This window comes from Carcharhinus amblyrhynchos, chromosome 13, assembly GCF_965287045.1.
Source record: "Carcharhinus amblyrhynchos chromosome 13, sCarAmb.v2.hapA, whole genome shotgun sequence".
Taxonomy (NCBI): domain Eukaryota; kingdom Metazoa; phylum Chordata; class Chondrichthyes; order Carcharhiniformes; family Carcharhinidae; genus Carcharhinus; species Carcharhinus amblyrhynchos.
In genome coordinates, this window is record NC_137336.1 from 10,039,929 (window position 1) to 10,060,812 (window position 20,884).

At 43.9% G+C, this 20,884-nt stretch overlaps 1 protein-coding gene across 1 annotated transcript in view; it reads left to right on the forward strand.

Moving 5' to 3' along the window:
* The window catches only part of dele1 (DAP3 binding cell death enhancer 1), a 43,136-nt gene extending 22,473 nt beyond the window's left edge, over positions 1-20,663 (forward strand). The window contains exons 5-13 of the mRNA XM_080201269.1: positions 993-1,151; positions 2,031-2,110; positions 2,269-2,365; positions 4,935-5,077; positions 9,314-9,472; positions 10,948-11,040; positions 12,631-12,790; positions 14,151-14,264; positions 16,317-20,663. Coding sequence (XP_080057395.1) covers positions 993-1,151; positions 2,031-2,110; positions 2,269-2,365; positions 4,935-5,077; positions 9,314-9,472; positions 10,948-11,040; positions 12,631-12,790; positions 14,151-14,264; positions 16,317-16,651 — 1,340 coding nt within the window. The 3' untranslated portion in view covers positions 16,652-20,663. The remainder of the gene's footprint in view (positions 1-992; positions 1,152-2,030; positions 2,111-2,268; positions 2,366-4,934; positions 5,078-9,313; positions 9,473-10,947; positions 11,041-12,630; positions 12,791-14,150; positions 14,265-16,316) is intronic.
* Positions 20,664-20,884: the final 221 nt, after the last annotated feature.

Sequence of the window (20,884 nt, forward strand, 5' to 3'; positions counted from 1 at the left end):
GGAACAGGTTACTGAGTTGGATGATCAGTCATAATCATAATGAATGGTGGAGCAGGCTTGGAGAGCTGAATGGCCTATTCCTGCTGCTATTTGTTCCTATCACTATCCCAGAGGGCTATGGACATTCAGTCATCGAGTAGACTAAGACTGAGCTCATTAGGGTTTTAGACACTAAGAATCAAGGGTTATGGGGATAGAGTAGGAAAGCGGAGTTGAGGCGGAAGATCTACTAGGATCTCATTGAATGGCGGCGAAGGATCAAGGACCATTTAGCTTACTCTTGCTGTTGTTTCTCGTACTCTTATGTCCCAGCCAGGAATCAGATCCAGCACCCTTACCACTAGACCAGATTAGATCAGCTTCTGCAAAGATTAGCTCCAACTTCTACCAAATCCCTGTGTCTCACTATCACACCGTTTTGAGTCACTTAACTTCTATATGAAAATGGGGAGGTCTTGGGTAGTGGGTAGCAGGGAATAGTGTCCCTGCCTTTGAGCCAGAAGCTTTGAGCCACGACAGATCAGCCATGATCTTATTGAATGGCGGGGCAGGCTCAAAGGGCTAGATGGCCTACTCCTGCTCCTATTTCTTATGTTCTTATGTTATAACGTGGCCAAACAGGTAAATTGATCAGCCTGTAAATCCTCCCAGTACGCCTGATGGCAGGTGGTGAGAGCAGGAGTGTTTCCTGATCAGTCAGACTGCAGTTGGTAACTGAAAACAACTGCAGGACTTTGCTAAGCTTAATGGACCAACCTAATGGAAGTCAATGGATGCTTAGGGCACGGTACCTGAAGGGGGGAAACTAGTGCATTGCAACTAGGTGATGGTACTGACAGAGCCCTAATGGCAGAAATTTAATATTTTATATACATTTAAATTCAGGGTTTGCAGTTTAGTTATCAGCAATACTGTCACATAAATGTTTGAAAGACCGTGTGCTTTCCTGAGTTAATCCCTCTCTGACCTTTATTTTCCGTTTTGTGTGGCAGAGTTTAGCCGTTGCATTTTGCCTCAGTGTGGGACTCCGCACTCAGCCAGTAACTCGACAGACCAGAGCCCTGCATCGACCAGACCATCCACTCCAGCGAATGTCAAAGCTGCATATTCAAGGACCGAACAACAAGAACTCAATGAAATTATTGAACAAGGTACAAGTTGCAAACAATACTCATTGGGCTGCTGCAAAATTTTGTCATTTGAATCAATCACAGAATGTGGACCTTGGTGGCAAAGCCAAGGCTACATTTGCTATCCTTTCCTCCCTTTTTAAACAATGGAACAACACTCACAGTCCTCCAGCATCACGCCTGGAGGCAGAGGATAGCAAAATGATGGTCAAAGTCTCTGTTGTTTCTTCCCTTGCATCTCTGAGTAGCCTGAGTTTCATTTCATCTGGATCTTAGAATCATGGAAACTGTACAGTGCAGAAGGAGGCTATTTGACCATTGAGTCTGCACCGAAAACAATCCCATAATCCCACGTATCTACTCCGCTAATCCACCTAACCAGGACACTAAAGGGCAATTTAACATGGCCAATGCACCTAACCCGCACATCTTTGGACTGTGGGAGGAAACCGGAGCACCCGGAGGAAACCCACACAGACATGGGGAGAACATGCAAACACAGTCACCCAAACTTGGAATCAAACCCAGGTCCCTGGAGCTTTGAGACAGCAGTGCTAACCACTATGCCATCATGCTGCCCTAAATCTGGGCTAAAAAAAAAATTTCCTTACTGTGTTTACCCCATCTGATGTTTCACACTCCTTCCTAACTACAATGTCTGCTTTTATGGAAAGTTGCAAAATATTAAATAACTCCACATGTATGATACCATATTGGTCTCTAATTGGTCCTACTCTTTTTCTTAATTTTCCTCCTGCTCTTTAAGAATTTACAAAACTTTTAAGAAGCCCATTCAGCTGAATGTAGCAGTGCCATCATTTTCTGCTTTGATTTGACAGCACCTTATGTGCCAGTGAATTTCTGATGTGTATGTTCATGTTTGTTGTGTGTGTGTTACAGATGAGCCGCTGTTTCTAACAGGCACACAATGCTCAGAGTGTGGTCTGCCAGATGGAAATAGGCAGCGAGGAGACGTCCAGGTAACCAAACTACAAAACTTCAGCAGGGAAATTCAGTGGTTTCAGGAACGATATTTGTTATATATCTGGTCTGAATGCATTCCTGGGACTGTATTGAGCCGTAGTTTAAGAAGAATCAGTATGACTATTAAACACTGCTATCCTGTCTGTTTATATAGAGAGAGGAAATCAATTCAGAAGAAGCTTTAAACCGAGCCACATCCAACTTGAGGGGCACTGCTGAGTCCAGTATTTCTTCCATTTTAAATATTATTGGTAAGAATTTACTGATGTGAATGCTCGCTCTCCTGGATTTGTTCACATACTGTACAGTATAGTTCATTCAAATGACTACTACCCGACAGCATTGTTGGTACACTTTCAGCACAAACCTTCAATAAATTGGCCCACTTAGTCCTGAAGACGGCTGGAAAGTGAGCAATAGCCAGCTTTGCTAGCGGTACCCACATCCCAAGGAGAATATTGTTAGGGACCAGATCAGAAACTTCAAATTATATTATTAAGTTAGCATTGACCCTGACTTGTTTTGGTTTTCGCATTATGGTGAGCATAAGGTGTTTCACTCCAGATATGATTCGATTGACCCACTGGGAAGCTTTTATTAAAACAAACTTTATTTAAGAACGCAGAATATAACACAAAGAATTATCATAACTTTTACCAAATAAAATACTTAAACATGAAAAATTGTAATTCTAAACAGCTACCCATCTCTATAGCTTCAATTTGAGCAATATCCCCATAGACATAATTCCTACTTCAGAATCAGCTAGCACCAAAAACAGATGTGCTCACATGGATGCTAGATTTCCAGCCTTTTAACCCAATTGGACAGATTCAGAAAGACACAGCCTTCTGAATCTCATAAGTGGTTTCCAGAGAAAGAGATAACTTCATACAGCAAAACTTCTGAGAAAAAGACCTATTTTCTACAGATCCCAGTCTCCAATTTCCAGAGAGAGGCAGAGCTTTTTTTTCTCTTTACAACTCCCAAATAGCACCCTCCAGAGCAGAATCTCTGAGAAAGAGACTCATAACATGGCAGATCCCAATCTCAAAATCCAGAGAGAAAAAGGGATACAAAGAAAGCGACCTCTCTCTAAAAATCCCAAGCAGCAAACACAGCTTGATTTCTCTGTGCAAGCCTAGCTCCACCCAGTCACATGATTTTACTGTCAATCAACCTAATCACGCCCAGTTCTGCAAAACCCCAGAAGAAAATACTAAAAAATCAGAACAGCATTAGTCCAGATTGATACAATCATTCTAGCAATTAGGACCAAGGATATTGCTGCAGCAACAAGATGCTGCCGGTTACAGACCAAGATGTGGAGATGCCGGCATTGGACTGGGGTAAACACAGTAAGAAGTCTCACAACATCAGGTTAAAGTCCAACAGGTTTATTTGTAGCAAACGCCACTAGCTTTCGGATTTGGCAGCTAGTGGCGTTTGCTACAAATAAACCTGTTGGACTTTAACCTGATGTTGTGAGACTTCTTACTGTGGTTACAGACCAAGAGCAAACTGTTTAAAAAAAAACCTGCACAGAAACATGACTCAAATACATTTCTAAAAAGACACTGTAGTGTCACAACATTCAAATGTCTATCTAGGTAAGGGGCGGCACTGTGGCACAGTGGTTAGCACTGCTGCCTCACAATGCCAGGGACCCGGGTTCAATTCCAGCCTTGGATGACTTTGTGGAATTTGCACATTCACCTGGTGTCTGGGTGGGTTTCCTCCGGGTCGCTCCAGTTTCCTCCCACGCTCCAAACATGTGCGGGTTAGATTGATTGGCCAAGATAAATTGCCCCTTTATGTCAGGGGTTTCAGGAGGATAAATTTGTGGGGTTACAGAGACAGGACCTGGGTGGTATTGGTGTCTGTGCAGGCTCGATGGGCCAAATGGCGGCCTCCTGCACCGTAAATTCTATAAACTAATGAGGGTTGACTGGCCATTTCAGCCACTGTAAATCATTATATGCAAACCAGGTGCCCTTTTCACCAAATAACCACATCCCTGTATCTCCTGCCAATACAAGGTACTGGGGTGGGGCCTGGGTGGGATTGTGGTCGGTGCAGTCTTGATGGCCTCCTTCTGCACTGTAGAATTCTATGATTGCATGAACGTGGCCACGAGTGCCAGTCTGCACATGCACACTGATCTGCACATATTCAGGAAACCAATGCAGGAAACACAGTGCCAGCAAAAACCTGACTGTGCTATGAACTTCCTTGCGGTGGTTCCACCAGCAGTAACACAAAACTGTGGCACTTCACAATAAGCATTTTTGCAGGACTTTTTATTAGTATGTGTCAGCTCTGCAATTGTTTTCCAAAAATTGCTGCGGCACTTGAGTAGCCAGTTGATTTCTCAGATTAACATAACTTGAAACGAGCAAACACTGAAAGCTTAGCTACAAAACAAGCAGAAGGGAAAAGTGTGAAATGCAGAAAGGGGCAATTTAGCATGACCAATCCATCTAACCTGCACATCTTTGGCAGGTGGGAGGAAAACCCACACAGACAGTCACCCAGGCGGGGTATCGAACCATATTTGGCTGTACGTCGTCCCTCACAAAGATGGCTGCTGCTGAGCTGGGCCTACCATCAACATGCAAATGTATATGCATGGATTTGGCAGTAAACGCAGCCTAACCACGTACAGACCAAGTCAGAATTGCTGATTGCTGCCTCCACTTTGATAGAATGGAGGCCTTAATTAAAACGTTAACCTTGTTGTACTTAACTTTCCCTTTTCAAAGTCTCTATATCTCTTGCAGCCTATGCTTCATTTCTGTTTGTTAATCTACTCCTGAACAGGGTTGAAAAACATAAAAGCCAAAGATTACGATATGGCATTCTCCTATTTCATGATAGCAGCCCACCACGGCTACAGCAAGGCCCAGTACAATGTTGGAGTCTGCTATGAACAGGGGAAAGGCACTGTAAAAGACATTGAGAAGGTAGGAATCTGAGAAAAAGAAAGAGTTGTGTTGCTTTACTTGCTGTGTGTTCACTTCTATGTGTTTTTTTTCATTTCCTCTCCTGCCAATACAGCATGCTCCAGGCCAAAAGGTTATAGATTTGAGTCTTAGTCTGAGACTCGGGCACAATGCTGGAGATGGACATTCCAGCTCAGTACTGAAGGAGTGATGCATTCTAGTAGATATTTATCTTTCTGATAGACACTATATAAATCAGGATATTTGTAATTGAACTGGATGTTAATGATCCTATGGCATTCATAGAATCCCGACAGTACAGAAGGAGGCCACTCAGGCCATCGAGTCTGCACCGGTCACAATTTCACTGTCGGATCCATTCATTCCTTTAGAGTAGACGTAGGCACAACTGGTTCGAAGTAGAAACTTCTTTATTAAGCATCCTTTAAAATTTAGCATTTAAAGTAAAGTTTATTTATTAGACACAAGTAGGCTTACATTCACACTATTACGAAGTTACTGTGAAAAATCCCCTAGTCACCACACTCTGGCCTTGTTTGGGTACACTGAGGGAGAATTTCGCATGGTCAGTGCACCTAACCTGCACATCTTTGGATTGTGGGGGGAAACTGGAGCGCCCGGAGGAAACCAACATGGACAAGGGGAGAAAGTGCAAACTCCGCACAGTGACCCACCTGGGTCGCTGGCGCTGTGAGGCAGCAGCGCTAACCACTGTGCCACCGTGACATTAAAAGAAAGCGAAAGATATTAATTTATTGAGAGAGAGAGAAAAGAACAGACTCGATCTGAAAGATTGTACAGGACTCAACACAACTGAATACCAAGTGAACTGAAAACATATAGTTGCCCAGAGCATTGTAACTTCTTATCTTGTGTTATGAAATTACCAGGTACAAACAGTACAAAGAGTATCTGTAACTTTCAACAAACAATCCACATCTGTGACCGTGAAGCTTGTTTATGACAAGAATTGTTTCTGCTAACACTGCATTTTCAAATGTAGCCAAGTTTCAGGTTTTTGATAAGAGAAGGGATTAAGGGTTATGGGGAGAGGGCGGGAAAGTGGAACTGAGCCACGACAGATCAGCCATGATCTTATTGAATGGCGGGGCAGGCTCGAAGGGCCAGATGGCCTACTTCTGCTCCTATTTCTTATGTTCTTATGTTCTTAAACCCAGAATTCCAAGCTGAGTTTTAAAATGTGGCCAAATTATCTTAAGTTAGTTTCAAAGCATAGCACAATTAGCTAGATTAGGTAGAAATATCTTTAAATGAAGCCTTTTAATGGGTCAAACCATTTAGACGATTCCACACCTACCCAGGCCCTATTCCCATAACCCCATATCTTACCCTGCTACACCCCCTGACACCAGGATCAATTTAGCATGGCCAATCAACCTAACCCGCACATCTTTGAATTGTGGGAGGAAACCAGATCACCCGGAGGAAACCCACACACACGGGGAGAACGTGCAAACTCCACACTGACAGTGACCCAAGCCAAGAATTGAACCTCGGTCCCTGGCACTGTGATGTAGCAGTGCCAACCACCGTACGATCGTTTGAAGAATACACAGGGAGTTCCCCTAATGTTCTGGTCAACATTTCTCACTCAAACAAATACAACAGCATAGCACTTATTTTCGACGGAGCTCAAATCTCACCATGCCAACAGAGAAGGAAACCAGTCACTCTTGTTCCATTTGGTCTACATGTTTGATTTACTTATTCATTCACGGGATATGGGTGTGTGGTGGGTCTGAAATCAATGGAGTTGCCTGGATAAGAACAGTTTCTTTCCATAAAGGACATAAGTGAATTAAAATAGTTTTTAATGACAATTGGGTGGTTTGATTTGCAATATTACTGATACAGGTCAAGTACTTCAAATCCAGGTAGCCGAAAACCAGGGGTGTCCATAAACTGGACGTTTGGTTCCCGTTCTCCAGCAAAACTTGACGTCACTCACCCCAGCTCAGAAACGTTCAGGGAGTTGTTGGGTGCGTATTAGCTTCAAATACCTGGCATTTCTTGCACTCAAGTGAACCTCGACCCCACTGGACCATGTGCAGATTTGGCAGAGATGGTTGCACTCACCCAGGAAGAACACAGAACTCTGACAGAATCCGATGAGGTAGAATATTAGTTGTATATCATAATTGGCATCAGGACATTTGTCTATTCTCGCTGCAGTACCCTTTACCTAGATTAAGTTTTGATGCCATTAAGGACACCTAAGTTTAAATTCAGACATTCAAACACTTGATTCCCAAAAGCCTTTTAAGTTCCACGGGCCCTGGTTGCCTGCTCACAGCTGAAGCAAGTCAGTTCAAAGAGAATTATTAAAGAGATTGCACAATCTCATATCAATAAAAACCAAATTGTTTTCACTTACAACTGCGGGTATTTTTAACATCGTTTCAGTTTGATTGCTCCACGATGGCACAGTAGTTAGCACTGCTACCTCACAGAGCCAGGGACCTGGGTTCGATTCCCGGCTTGCGTCACTGTCTGTGTAGAATTTGCATTCTCCCTATGTCTGCGTGGGTTTCCTCAGGGTGCTTCAGTTTCCTCCCACAGTTCAGAGATGTGCTGGCTAGGTGCATTGGCTATGCTAAATTCTCCATCAGTGTACCCGAACAAACACCAGAGTGTGGCAACTAGGGGATTTCCACAATAACCTCATACAGTGTTAATGTAAGCCTGCTCGTTACAACAATAAATTTAAACAGAGTGTGCTGAAGTAGGGGAGGAGCAAGTGTTATTGAATCCAATGTGAAAGGGGTGAATTAAGATCAGAACCAACATGACTGTTAACCTAAAATGCTTTGCAATCATATCAGTTGTTTTTTCTGCATTCCCTACTCATTGAATTAAGATGTTCCAATTTGAATCAAGGCCAAAAAGCAGCAAGTTCCGAAATCTGGCACAGACTCAGTCCCAAGGTTGCCAGATTCGAGATCCTAGTTTTTATTACAGTTTTATTTAATTACCTGATTTTAAATTATCCAGCTGCCCTAGAGGGATTCCTACTCGTGTGTCTGGATTAGTAGTCCAACAATGCGGAACAGTGCCAATGTTCCACACAACAATGTGACTGACTCTTAACAGTCTCCTGAAATGGTCCAGGGAGCCACTAAGTTATTGCCACCACTACCTCAAGGGCAATTAGGGATCGGTAATGTGCATATGCCCAGATCCCATGAATAAATAATTTTTTTTAAATCTTTCTTTTATCTCTTTATTTCTGGGAAATTGAAATATGCCTTTGCTTAAAGTGCTGCGCATTTGTTTATGAAAGTGAGTATACTAGCACCATGTTTTCAAGGGAAGTTCGCGGTGAGCAGCAGATGCTGGTGTTATGGCTCAGATTAGAAACTCCAAAGTGTTTTATGAAGCCCACCTGAGTCATTAGTTTTGCATCTTGAATTTGGCTAGGATAAGCATGAGATGTTTCACTTAGGTGTGATTCAAGTGACCCACTGGGGAGCTTTTCTAAAACAAAGTTTATTTAAGAATATAGTTAACATATATAGTAAGAAAATTAGCAAGAACTCATCAATTACAAACAAGAAACAGAACAACCGCTGTAATGTAAACCCCTTAATGAATATATATAAGCTGTTCCAATCATTAACAATTGCTTTAAACAGGTTCAATAAAGCAAAGTCTATTACTCACATGGGATTGAGTCCTTTGGTAGTTCAGCTTCCCAAAAACACCAGAGAGACTCTAGTCCAGCGCTTAACAGCAGCACATTTTCACTTTTCAGGAAGACAAGATCTTGTTTTCAGCTAACCAATAGAATTTTTAAAAACAACAGGAAGAGAGGGAAAATACTTTTTAGTTTGCTATCCCTTCTAAAACCCAAACCTGCAGCTCCAAACTGAAACTGAATCCCTGTCACCTGACCTGCAAACAGTTTTTTTCCTCCTCCCAACAATGACATCACCTAAAGCTGTGAACATGAATTTAAAAAACTCATTAAATTAAAAAAGGTACACTAACATTTCACTGACCTTGCTAGCAACACTCACACCCCATAAAATAACTTTTTAAAAATACAAGAGGTAACCCCATTTCCACAAACCACTGAGTCCAATTAGGGCACAAAGATCTGAAATCCCCACCACATATTGTTTTTGTATCTTTTTGGGTTTTAAATGTAAGACAGTGTTTCTGCTGTTATGATATCGTAACCATGTCCAATTCTATTCCCTCTCGCTTCCCTGCCAGGCCGCTTTGTATTACAGTCAAGCTGCTGCCCAAGGACACAACATGGCCCGGTTCCATTGGGCCAGGTACCTCTTGCATGTAAAACAAGGAAGAGAGGTCAGAGATACCCAAGAAGCCATACAGCAGTTGGAAAAGGCAGCCAAATCCGGACTTAAAGAGGCAAGAGATCATACTTCGTTTTTTTAAATGTTCCACATTATCAAACAGTACAGGTAAAGTGCTAAGTTCCTTTCGACAGGACTGCATAAATTTGAAGAGCGACTTCTGTTTTCCAAGGAAGCTCTTGCAGAGCATAAATACATACTTCGACCTGTTGGGCCAAATAGCCTGTGTGTGCTGCTGAACCTCTATGTAATTTTATTCTCTTCTCCCCATTCTCCTTTCCCAAAGGGAAAATTGGGATGTATTGTTGAAGTTGTAAAAGACATTAGTAAGGCCACACTTGGAATACTGTGTACAGTTCTGGTCACCTTACTGTAGAAAGGATATTATTAAACTAGAAAGAGTGCAGAAAAGATTTACTAGGATGCTACCGGGATTTGATGGTTTGAGTTAGAAGGAGAGGCTGGATAGAGTGGGACTTTTTCTCTGGAGTGTAGGAGGCTTAGAGGTGATCTTATAGAGATCTATAAAAGAATGAGGGGCGTAGATTAGCTAGATAGTAAACATCTTTTCCCAAAGGTAAGGGGAGTCTAAAACTAGAGGGCATAGGTTTAAGGAGAGAAATACAAAAGGGTCCAGGGGGTCAATTTTTTTCACACAGAGGGTGGTGAGTGTCTGGAACAAGCTGCCCGAGGTGGTAGTAGTAGTAGAGGAGGATACAATTTTGTCTTTTAGAAAGCAGTTAGACAGTTACATGGCTACGATGGGTCTAGAGGGACATGGGCCAAATGCAGGCAATTGGGATTAGCTTAGGAGTTTTAAAACAAAAATTGGGTGGCATGGACAAGTTGGGTCGAATGGCCTGTTTCCATGCTGCAAACCTTTATGACTCTATAACTGATGCTACATTGAACTGCAGCACAATTTCACATATTCTCCCCCATATTACTGTCGGCAGGTTGATTAATGCAGTGGAGATTAAACTGTTCTTGTCTGACATTCCTAGCTTGAGACACTGGGAAACAATTGTTCAACCTCCTCAGCTGTTGCTTCCCTCCCCCCTACCAACAACACCCCACTCAATAAAACTCCAGCTGGCACTTCCAGTGCAGCATTGAGGAGGGGTACTCCACTGTCAGGAATGCCATCTCACCTGAAAGATGTTGAAGCAGGGCCCTCTCTGGCCTTTCAGGTGGTTATACAAGACCCCATTTGAAGAAGAAACCAGGGAGATCTCCCCAGCTTTCTGACCTAATACAGCTAATGGTCATTATTACATTGCTGTTTGTGGGGCTTGCTCTACACAAATTGCCTGCTGTGTTTCCAAACAGTGTCTGCATTCCAGAAGTACATCATTGGCTGTAACATGCTTTGGAGTGTCCTGAGGTAGTGAAAGGTGCTATAGAATTGCAAATTCCCTTTTTTTGATGTGCCAAAGAAAATGAAGCAATAAGAGGAAAGAGAGGCTGGAAGGAGGGAGGTGGGGAAGCGATGATTTCTGTAACACACAACATATCCTCTCATTGTTCCAGGCCCAGGCTTACCTCGGCGTGTTCTTCACGAAAGAACCCCACCAGGATCTGCAGCAAGCTGCCAAGTACCTAGCAATGGCATCGGGAAATGGGGTACGTTGTTCTTGTTTTTAATGATGTGTAAAAGATTAAGGAGTGATGTAATTGAGATGGATTCAATGTCCCCCTTCTGAAGTTCTGGGTATATATCAGAAAATGTCTATGTTATCCCGACTCCTACCCATCACAGCACTCTCAGGCCCTGATTTTACTGGCACGACCGCCCCAAAATCGGGATGGGCGAGGCTCGCATGTTCCTGGGCTGCAGCACCCCTTGGCCTCGGGTAAAATCCAACCAGCCTGGGTCAGCTGTGCCGGTAAAATCGGGGTCTCAGACTCTCAAATGGTGACCAGCAAGTCACTGCACATGTTACATCCCCAGTAGACTCCAAACACTCAGTGCAGCAATGCCAAGATATTACAGCACAGGATGTGGCCCATCGTGAGTGCACCAGCTCCCCTAATGAGAAATTCACTAAGTGCCATTCTCCACCTTCTCCCCATAACCCTGCACATTCTGTGAGGTCCCTGGAGCTGTGAGGGTCCCTGGAACTGTGAGGCAGCAATGCTAACCGCGGTGGCACAGTGGTTGGCGCTGCTGTCTCACAGCTCCAGGGACCTAGGTTCAGTTCCTGGCTTGGGTCACTGTCTGTGCAGAGTCTGCACCTTCTCCCCATGTCTGCATGGGTTCCCTCCAGGTGCTCCGGTTTCCTTCTATAGACGTGCTGGTTAGGTGCATTGGCCGTGCTAAATTCTCCCTCAGTGTACCCGAACAGGCGCCAGAGTGTGGCAAATAGGGGATTTTCATTGTAACTTCATTGCAGTGTTAATATAAGCCTAGTTGTGACACTAATAAATAAACTTAAACTTTTCTGACATGGTTTGAAGAACTTTGCTTGATTAAGATGTTTATGTTGATTAAAGGATTTGATAGTTTCTCACCACCAAATTTTCACTGGTGCAGTGATACAGCACAGGGTGGCACAATCTTAAAATTAGAGTAGGCCATTCGGGAATGATCAGGAAGTGCAGTTTCAAAGAAAGGTCAATTCAATTGCAAAGCCTCGAATTCCGGAGCCTTTAGGGATTTGAGTGGCCGAAGGCACAGCCGCTAAAGATGGGGTGAAGGAAGTGGGGAATAGGAAGAGCTGGAGGAATGCAGAACTCATTCCCAGGGATGTAGTTGATCCTCAGCACTGCACTGCGTGCTAAAGTTAAGTTTATTTATTAACGTAGGCTTACGTTAACACTGCAGTGAAGTTACTGTGAAAACTCCCTAATTGCCACGTTCTGGCACCTGTTCGGATACACAGAGGGAGAATTTAGCATGGCCAGTTCACCTAACCAGCACCTCTTTCAGACTGTGGGAGGAAACCGGAGCACCCGGAGGAAACCCACGCAGATACAGGGAGAACATGCAAACTCCACTCAAGCTGGGAATCAAACCCAGGTTCCTAGCACAGTAAGGCAGCAGTGCTAATCACTGTGTCACCGTGCCACTCCTACCCGCTGAAGCCAATTTTCTTAATATGCACACCAATTTTCTGCTAAGGTTCCCATGCTAACATAGCTCCATGGTAAATGCTGTGTTTGGCAACTGCAGCTGAGATGTGCAGTTTGAAAGTTGTTATTTGTCCTTTGCAGGATTCGGCGTGTCAGTACTACCTGGGGGTTTGTTACCAGGAGGGTTGGGGAGTGAAGAAGGACCTTCAGCGAGCTGTCAAGCTGTATCAGACTGCTGCAGCCCAGGAACATACTGATGCACTGTGTGCTCTGGGAGTCTTCCACCAGCAAGGACTGGGAGGTACTGGACATCAGAAGGAGAAATGCTCACTGAGGTGGGGGAGAGAGAGCCAGGATCCCGGCAAATCAGAAATCCGGGGACAAAACAGGGTTCCAATCCCCCAGCACAAACATCCCTCACTTGGATAAGCACAGAAATATTTTAACCTTATTTACCATAAATTGTCAACCATGTTTACCTTTGACATTTACCTTTGCAATATTGTGATATCATAAATCACAATATTGCAAGCAATGCCACTGAATAAATCTGCTAAAACTGCCAGTCACCCCATAACTCTGCATTCTCTGGTTACTTACTCTCATATCACTGCAAATAGTTAGTCCTCACCCACTCAATTAAAACCCTCGTTGTTTTCAATTTCTCTGTTAAATCTTTCCTTAACCCTCTCTGCTTGGAGGAGGATACTGCCAGCATTGCCTGTATTTAGGAGCTTCCTGTCAGATACCACGCTAGGAATGGGCAGCAAGGTGGCGCAGTGGTTAGCACTGCTGCCTCACAGCATTAGGGATCCAAATTCAATTCTGGCCTTGAGCAACCGTGTGGAGTTTGCACCTTCTCCCCATGTCTGTGTGGGTTTCCTCCAGGTGCTCTGGTTTCCTCCCAAAGATGTACGGGTTAGGTTGATTGGCCATGCTAAATTGCCCCTAGTGCCGGAAGATTAGCAGAGCAAATCTCTGGGGTTACAGAAATAAAGCATGGGTGCGATTGTGGTCAGTACATACTCGATGGGCCGAATGGCGTCCCTGTACGAATTTTATGTTTCTATGAATAAATTACCTTCCTTTTCCTTTTGCACCTGCCTATCTCTCTCTCTCTGTGTCAGCATGATGTAGTGGCAATGTCACTGCAGTGGTAATCCAGAGAGCCAGGTTCATGGGTTCACATCCCATCATGGTAGCTGGTGGAATTTGAATTCAATTTTTTTTTAAGTCTGGAGTTAATAATGGCGACCACAAGACTATCATCAATTGTGGTACAAACCCATCTGGGCCACTAATGTCCTTTAGAGAAGGAAATCTGCCACCCTTACCCAGTCTGGCGTACATGTGATTCCAGATTTATAGCAGTGTGGTTGACTCTTAACTCCCCTCTGAAATGGCCTAACAAGTTTAAGGACAGTTGGGGATGGGCAACAAATGCTGACCTTCCAGTGACACCCACAACCCAGAGTGGGGTACCTGAGTCACACCAGACAGTGCACAATACAGAGTTGTCTACCATGGCACAAATCATCAAAGGACTAAAAAGAAAAGCTGGGGCTCTGGCTTTAGTGTGGGATTCAGGATCAGTGAATGAAGAGTAGTCCCCCTCCACCAGAACAGACTAATGAAGCAATCCCTTGTTTCCCTCTGCTCAGGCATCCCGGTGAGCTTTTCGAGAGCTATGGAGTTGTATCAGAGGGCAGCCTTGTCGGGCAGTGTCGAGGCCTTGTATAACCTGCAGCTCCTGAGGAAGGAACTCCGAATGAAAGGTAAGTGATGCCCATTAGACTCTAGCCAAAGATCCAGAGGTGGTGTTAACACTTCTTGTACCAGGAAGGTTGTAGATTTCGGTCTTGGGCTTCTGCTGGCTCAGGCTATTTAACACTGAGAAGCTTGAAGTGACAGGAAGAATGAGGAGAACCAAATTTGACTACATAGGAAGTCAAAGGATCGGGATGCTGAGATGTAATATCTTCAGGATTTCTGTAATGGTTACCACCTGCCTGTTTTTATCACGACTGAGATTGTTCCCTGAAGCAATTGTGTTTACTGATGAGAATGTCAGGGCAAGGGAACTAGGCCTTGGTGCTCTGAAAGTTGAATTTAGGGAGGTAAATGATCCAGTATAAATTTGCGGATTGGCGGAGGGATTATTTTAAGTGCGATATTTATGTTTCTCAGCCCATTACATCAAATGCAGCAGAGACCACCCTGCCAGAGTGGGGCTACTGAGTCACAACAGGTGAAAGGTTAATACAGAGTTGTCTACAGTGACCCAAGTCATTGTGAGTCACAGGACTCACCTGACAAAGGAACAGCATTCCGAAAGCTAGTGGTGTTTACTACCAAATAAACCTGTTGGACTTTAACCTGGTGTTGTGAGACTTCTTACTACAATGACCCAAACCAGTGTTTTAAAGACAAAAGGTTTCCAATGATAACAAATGATTTATGCCTCGAAATTACTCATCACTGTTGACCAGAAACAGACAGCATTGGGAAGAATTAGATCTTTAATCAGAACCCAGGTTATTAATCTGGTGTTTTCCATTCCAGGTGCAGCTGGTCTGCTGCATTCTCCTGGTTTGAGTTCCAATTCCCTGCTTTTCACAGTTTTCTTCTCCCTTTCATTTGCCACCGCTTTCCTCTCCACCCTAGAATCTTCCGGGATCTCTGTTCCTCCCAAATCTGGACTTTTACATTATTCCCAATTTTATTCACTGGCAGATCTGCCTCCAGTTGCCTCGTCCTTAAGCTTTGGAATTCCCTGCTGAGATGTCTCCCTCTCTCTACCACTATCCGTTCTTAGTTCAGACACGCCATAAAATCTGCCTCTTTCACCAGGTTTTTGGTCACCTGGCTGAATTTCACCTTCTGTAGCGTGGTCAGATTGTATGGGAACACTCTGCAAAGCATCTTCTGACATTTTGCTACAAATTATTGTTGAATTAAACTTTATTTATAAAAACGCACAAAAGCAAAATGCTTCTGGTGCCGGAGTTCTGAAATAAAAGTAGAAAATGCTGGAAATACTAAGCAGGTCTGACAGCAGAGAGAAAAACAGAGTTAACGTTTCAGAGTTTTGATAAAGAGCTATCATTAACTTTGTTTCTCTCCACAGCTGCTCCTGACCTCAGGAATATTTCCAGAATTTTCTGTCGTAATTATATTTGAAAAAGCAATTTGTATTTTACTGACTCTTTTAACATAAAATTTACCTGTAATCAGTCCACGCAGGTGTCCATTTTCCGCAGAAGATTCCTCCACCCCTCTATCTGCCTGCGTTCCTCTTTCCCTCACGTATTTATCTTTCTACTTTTAAATATAAACTTTAAACTTTATTTATTAGTGTCACAAGTAAATTAATGTTAACACTGCAATGAAAGTCCCCTAGTCGCTTGTTGAGGGAGGCCAATGCACCTAACCAATACGTCTTTCAGACTGTGGGAGGAAACCGGAGCACCCGGAGGAAACCCACGCAGACATGGGGAGAACATGCAGACTCTGCACAGACAGTGACCAAGGGTCACTGCTGTTCACCTCAACTACTCCCCATGTTAGCAAGTTCCACATTCTAAGCATTGTCCAGTAAAGGAAATTTCCCTCGAAACATGCAGAGGCATCCCTAGGCATTTTACAGTGGAATTTGTGGTGTGTCGGAGGTGGGAACAGATTATCTGAGGGAGATTAGGTGAGCTAACAAGATGTGATGGAGGAGGGTTGAGAAATAAAGAGCCCAGTGGATCTTGAGAGAGAGTTCAAGTAAGTAAGGCGGAGGCGACTGAATAGTTTTTAACTAAAATTGTTTTGTTTTTAACCAGGAAGTTTCAGTTTCTCTGGCGAGCATACGATCCTGAGGTCTGTGATGTCCTCCCCTTGTCTCTCTTCTCTGGGCCGACCTAGATTGCCAGTCCCTCAGCAGGGCCCAAGTGAAGCCGATGAAGAAAGGGGGGCTCACCACCTGCCGGTGGGCATGGCTTTGACTCTGCCGCACTCCTGGAGCACGGGTAACCTCCGGGCCTCGCCGCTTAGCAATGGAAGCCTCATTGCCAGGGCCGAGCTAGTGGGATCAGCGAGAACCACCTGCCTGGATCACCGTCCAGAACTCATTCCCGAGCGGCTTGCCTTCCACAGCGGCATCCTGGGCGTCGGCTGATTTGCAATGGAGAGAGGCCTCAGGTGGACACCGTCACATCTCCCCACTAAATACTCCGTGACTGGAGGGTTCCCACGCCATGAGGATTGTAATATACCTCGCTCGCGCCAAATGGATACTCACCAATGGCCACCAGCGACTGCACAGACTGTCATTAAAGAAAATCATGGTAAACCGTACTGGAGGGATTCTAGAGCAAACCTTTCCATTCAGTGCCAGTGGCTGCTGCTATAAAACACTGGCCCATTGCAGCCTAACAAATCCCATCGCCAGCTGACACACATACCACCGCAGACAAAGCAGCTCTCTCCACATATTTATAACACGTGTGGAGATCGTTTACTCCATTGTACCAGTGCCTACATTACAATCGCGCGATCTGTTCCCACTGCTCTGCTGTCTTCTCCTGCCTTTCCTCAGGAAAGATCATTATCATATTAACATATTCAATCTTTTCACTATCTGAGTGTCTCCTCCCTTAGCCTGCTGATCCCAACCCCCCAACCAGTCTCCGGTATATGCTTTCCCCATCACGAAACGGCTGATCTGATGTGGCCTTAATTCCACTCATCCTGCCTGTCCCCTGAAACCCTCGACTTCCTTGTCGATCAAGGATCTATCTCAGCCCGCTCTCTGTGAATGAGAATTCCCCGCACTGATGATCCACTGAGAGGAAAGGATTCCTGCTCTTCCCCATCTCAAATGAGACATCCCATATTCTTAAACTATATATCCTAGTTCTAGATTGCCCCACAAGATAAACATCCTGTCGGCATCTGCTCTGTCAGAGCCCCTCAGAATGTAAGGGTGAGATGAAGTAAGATGGGAGGCAGAGTTTGTGAAGCACAAACATTGGGCTGAATGACCTGTTCTTGTACATTCAATCTAATCTTTAATTACATTCACTTGCTGGTCAAACGGGTGTTGGCAATAATGAGCCGAGCTTTTTCCCCACTTGCTGGATCCACCATAAATGTCACCTGAACTTATTTTAGATCTCTTTCCTCCAATACATACAAACGTGGATTAACACGCCATCCCTCTTAGTTCCCACGCTGTACGAAGCGTGCTGGGTCACTGAATTTATTCAGCATGGAGATAGAAAGATTTTTGATGGACAGGGAAGTTGCAGGTTATGGGGAGCATCAGGAAAGTGGAGTTGAAACCACACATCACAATAAGACATGAACTTATCAAAGGCAGAGCAGGCTCTAGGGGCTGAATGGCAGCCTCCTGCTCCTACGTTTCAATGCTAACACTGAAAAGATGATGTTCTGTGAAGGCCTCCCATTGTGTCCCTCTATTTAATCCGTGTTTGCGTGAGTTTCCTCCGGGTGCTTGGGTTTCCTCCCGCAGTCCGAAAGACATATTGATTATGTGCATTGGTCATGCTGAATTCTCCCTCAGTGTACCCGAACAAGCGCCAGAGTGTGGTGACTAGGGGATTTTCACAGTAACTGCATTGCAGTATTAATGTAAGCCTACTTGTGACACTGATAAATAAAGTTGTTTAAAGTTTGTTTCCGCAGCGGCAGGTGGATCAGGTGTGGCAGCGCACTTATCAAATATCCCATGCTGCAGCAAGATGTACAGGCAGTTCTCCTGGTGTCCGGGACAGAATTCCTCCTGGAAGCAGATGAAAGGTTCTTCTGCCCCAACCATGTCTGTGGTCTCTTGCTGTGCACACTTGGCTGCATAAGTTCTTGCAGTAATGGCAATCATGGGTGAAATACTTTGCGTCTTGAATGCAGCTCATTCAATAAATGTCACTAAAAATCCATCTGCTAATTCCCCCTGTTGAGGATGGGCAGGGTTAAGAAGACTGGGCTGGCTCATTCTCAGGGATACCTAAAGATTACAGAGGGCAATGACGAAGTTGATTGGGGTAAATTATTTACTGTGGCTTCCCCCAGTCTCCTTAAAGCTATTGCCACACGCCTTTCACCTAGTTTTGTCCTGGTCCTAATTGATTGACTAAAGCTGAAGATTGTGCATTTTAATATAAACTTTAAAACCCCCCCACCCTCTGCTCAGCGTGTTCACCCAGTAATCCAACAGGAGCTGCAACTAGGTGAAGAGGGTTTAATTTTCTCTGCGTGGTTTCTGTTCAACCCAGGAAATCTTTATTTTAGGCTTTGGTCATGGGTCAATTAACTGAATTAAACCATAGCAGACAGGAATTAAGCACCAAACTCCAAAGTTAATCGGTTTAAACTAGAGGAAGGTGTTCAGTGCTGTGAAAGTGCTGTGCCAGCGAACAGCATAACATTCACCATAACAAAAGAGATAATGTTTTTATAATAGAGATTCCATTTTATCTCCTATCACTTTTCTGCTGAAGTCACACAAACCTCTTACTTTCTAGTAGAAGTGCAGCCAGCTTCAAGCTTCTCCGAAATGCGCACAAAACACAGTCAGGAAATGGGCTGCCTCCTATTATAGAGAAGCTATACTAGCTGCACCTTGCTTAATGTGTAAAGCTCTAGACTCTGCAGGGTTTTAGACATCTGCTGATTACTTTAAACTGACTACCTCCCTGCACCTGCCAGGATTGGTCTATAAACTATATATTCCAATCTGGTTTTATCAACAATTTCAAAAAGGCCTGTTCTGGGTGTGGTGATGATTAAAGAGCACATCAGGGTCAGTCGGAAACAGTCTGAATGAGTGCATTAGTAAAGGGCTAACCCTCCGAGATTTGGTTGCAATGTGCTGCCCCCTATTTTTCCAGTTCAGGTCATATGTATGACGTACCTTTTAGAAACTCATTCACATTATGTCTTTCTCTTCATAGTGACCCAATTTTTCAGCTCAGTGTTCCTCCTTAGCTGCTCTATAATCTCCCCAATCTCCACAGTGAAATGCTGGATCACAGCATTTCACTGTGCCCCATCCCTCCCGAATTCCTTGGTACCTCGCCTTGCCTTCCCTTCTGGGACAATGCAGGGTACAACCTCTGCCAATTGCAACAGTAAGGTGCCAGCTCCTGCCAGTGGCAGCAGTGCAGGGAACGGCTCCTGCTAATTGCAGTGATGCAATTTGCATTGAATGACACAGTTTACATGTTCAAAGAACAAACCTCTACTCTATTAATTGGTTATGAGGCAATTTGTGATGGTTATAAATTTGACACAATATTAAAATGCTTAAGTACCAAGAGAGTGCTCCAGTGCCATCCCCGTGGGCAGTGCTGCAATGCCAAAACTACAGGGCTTTGTCTGAGACAAACCCAAGGTTTCCACTAACTGGCTAGCTGTAATGAGGCAGAGGTGCAGTTATTATTCTGAAATGATTATGTCATTTGAACCTATCTAATGTCTTCCATTAGTCAAAAGATATACAAGTTTTCACATTTCTTTCTAATCCCAACAAAGCATCAGAATTGGAAGTTTCACAGTGGTATGTTGGAGTCCCTTTAAAACAAACTGCAATGTTGATAGCTTCCACTGGAATTGTGTGTTGGAATACAGATAGTAATGTTTCTATTTTGTTACTGTTGAACTGTTCAACATAATATTGAATCATAAATGTTAATGGTCTGACTACTGCATTTTATAAGTTCTCAGTTGTAATGTTGATTGTAACTAAAGGCTGCCTATGAACTTCTGTTGCACACTGTTGTGACTTTGCACTCTGGTTTTGCACTGTGAGGGTGACCCAAAATGAATGTATTCCCCATCTTTCATTGCCTGGCCCTCATTGGAACTAGAGTCACAAACAGACCTGAATGTGGAAGGATGACAGATTCCGTTCTTTGAAGGGTGACTTTGGACTTGTGGGGTTGTGAAAACAATCACTCAGATTCTGAGATCACCTTTTCCTGGTGCGAGCCCTTGTTAGCTCTGAATTTCCTCCCTAAATATCTCTACCCTTCTGTCCACTTTTAAGGTGTTCCTTAACACCTTCATCTTTTGATCACTTATCCTAATTTTTTTTTTGCTGGCTCTGGGTCAAGGTTGATTTGTCATGGCTTCTGTGAAACTTTACTACATTAAAGGTTATATAAATTTAAGTTGTTGTATTGCAATATTTATTGGGGTGAGTTACTCAACGCAGAATTCCCAGCCTCTGACCATCCTGGGGGCACAAACTCAGGCTAAAGGGACAAACCTTTAAAACAGAGATGAGGAGGAATTTCTTCAGCCAGAGAGTGATTAATCTGTGGAATTCTTTCCTTAAATATAATAAGAAGGTTGTGGAGGCCAAGTCATTGAGTGTCTTTAAGACAGAGAT